Source organism: Vigna angularis, chromosome 2 (genome assembly GCF_016808095.1).
Source record: "Vigna angularis cultivar LongXiaoDou No.4 chromosome 2, ASM1680809v1, whole genome shotgun sequence".
Classification (NCBI taxonomy): domain Eukaryota; kingdom Viridiplantae; phylum Streptophyta; class Magnoliopsida; order Fabales; family Fabaceae; genus Vigna; species Vigna angularis.
Genome location: NC_068971.1, coordinates 50,868,943 through 50,870,442, shown reverse-complemented (window position 1 = coordinate 50,870,442; position 1,500 = coordinate 50,868,943). Strand labels below are relative to the sequence as shown.

At 39.9% G+C, this 1,500-nt stretch overlaps 1 protein-coding gene across 1 annotated transcript; it reads left to right on the top strand.

The window, feature by feature from the left end:
• The first annotated feature begins 304 nt into the window (after positions 1 to 304).
• Positions 305 to 1,220, top strand: LOC108327838 (LOB domain-containing protein 21). The gene has a single exon (XM_052873701.1). It carries the CDS (start codon positions 382 to 384, stop codon positions 907 to 909), a length of 528 nt encoding a protein of 175 aa, XP_052729661.1. The 5' UTR covers positions 305 to 381; the 3' UTR covers positions 910 to 1,220.
• The last annotated feature ends 280 nt before the right edge of the window (positions 1,221 to 1,500 follow it).

Here is a 1,500-nt window from a genome sequence, read left to right as displayed (position 1 = left end):
GGCAAATGAATTTTCTTTTGTAAAAAAGCAAATGGAAAATGAAATGAGAAGACAGCAATGGCCCATGCAGGTCCCAAACCTGCTACTACTACCTTCTTGTTACTGGCACGGTGATCAATCCAGCCGAGCTAATAGGCGATGACACGTAATTGCTCATAAAATAGACCATTGGGAAAGAGATATTAATGCTGTATATATACAAATTTTTAAACAAAATATCGCTTTTTTTTTGTAAATAGAATTATGATTATGTTAATTTAAAATATTAAAATTCCAAGAGAGGAAATAGAAATAGGCACACAAAGGACCACATATTTATGAGCGCAAAGGATAGAGGATAGAGTATAGAGTTTAGAGTAACACAGGAAGAAAGTGAGAGGCATGAAGGGTTATGAGCCCCGTTCAAGCTCTTCATGTGCAGCTTGCAAGTTATTGAAGAGAAGATGCGTACCCAATTGTATTTTTGCACCTTACTTTAGGTCTGATGAGTGCAAGAAGTTTGCCAAGGTGCACAAGGTTTTTGGAGCCAGCAATGTCAGCAAGATCTTGATCGAAGTGTCGGAAGAGCAGAGAGAGGACACCGTCAATTCTCTCGCGTATGAGGCCGAGGCAAGGCTCAGAGACCCCGTTTATGGATGCATTGGTGCCATAGCTCTGTTGCAGAGGAAGATGGTCGAGCTTCAACATGATCTCGCCATTGCTAAGGACCGTCTTGCACGATGTCACGCTGCTGCTACTGTTCTCCCTTCTCCTGATATCTTGCATGCCCATGTTAGCCTCCCTCCATTCCCTGACTTTTGCACTTCCTCCAATGATTTCAATGATATCTTCTGCCACAGTTCGTCATCTCAATTATTCAGCCGCCACGAAACGGTCGATGATTTCAACCAAATCCCATATATATTTTAATCTTATGTATGCATGTTATGGTCCCCTTTTCCATGTAATTGTTGTTATCAGTCTTTCTAATCAATCATGAGCAGCTACGGTCTGATGTATGTGCTAATGAATAAGAACTCCAGGAGAATGAATAGGGCTGAATTGAAAACTCTCAACCAAAATGTATTATTGCTTTGTGTTGTTGATTTGCTAAATTTCACGGTTTCTACGCTGCTATGGCAGCTAGCAACTGCTGGAAAATGATGGGTATCTTGGCCTTTTTAGGTTCACTTTTGTAACAGCATATCAGTAATAGGATTTTCGTTGTTCCTGCTTTCCAACTTTTCAAAGTGACCATAAATTTTACCTCAAAAACTCCTGTTCTCATCAATCTATTTTCTACCAATTCCGATTATTTCAGACAACTTTTGTTTGGTTGGTAATAGTAAGACACGATTTTCCAGGCTTTGAGTTGAGAGGCATACAAATAAAATAAATTAGAAAAAAAAAAGAAAGTCTCTTGCAAGTGTGAACTCAGATCACCACCTTCTAGTCTGGATGAAACGGTGATAGAGACCAGAGCAGCCAGAGCATTGATTGGCATTACCTACAGTAACGAGA

What these genes read in the sequence shown, in the direction of transcription:
- LOC108327838 (XM_052873701.1), top strand. Translation starts at nt 382, where the DNA reads ATGAAGGGTTATGAGCCCCGTTCAAGCTCTTCATGTGCAGCTTGCAAG.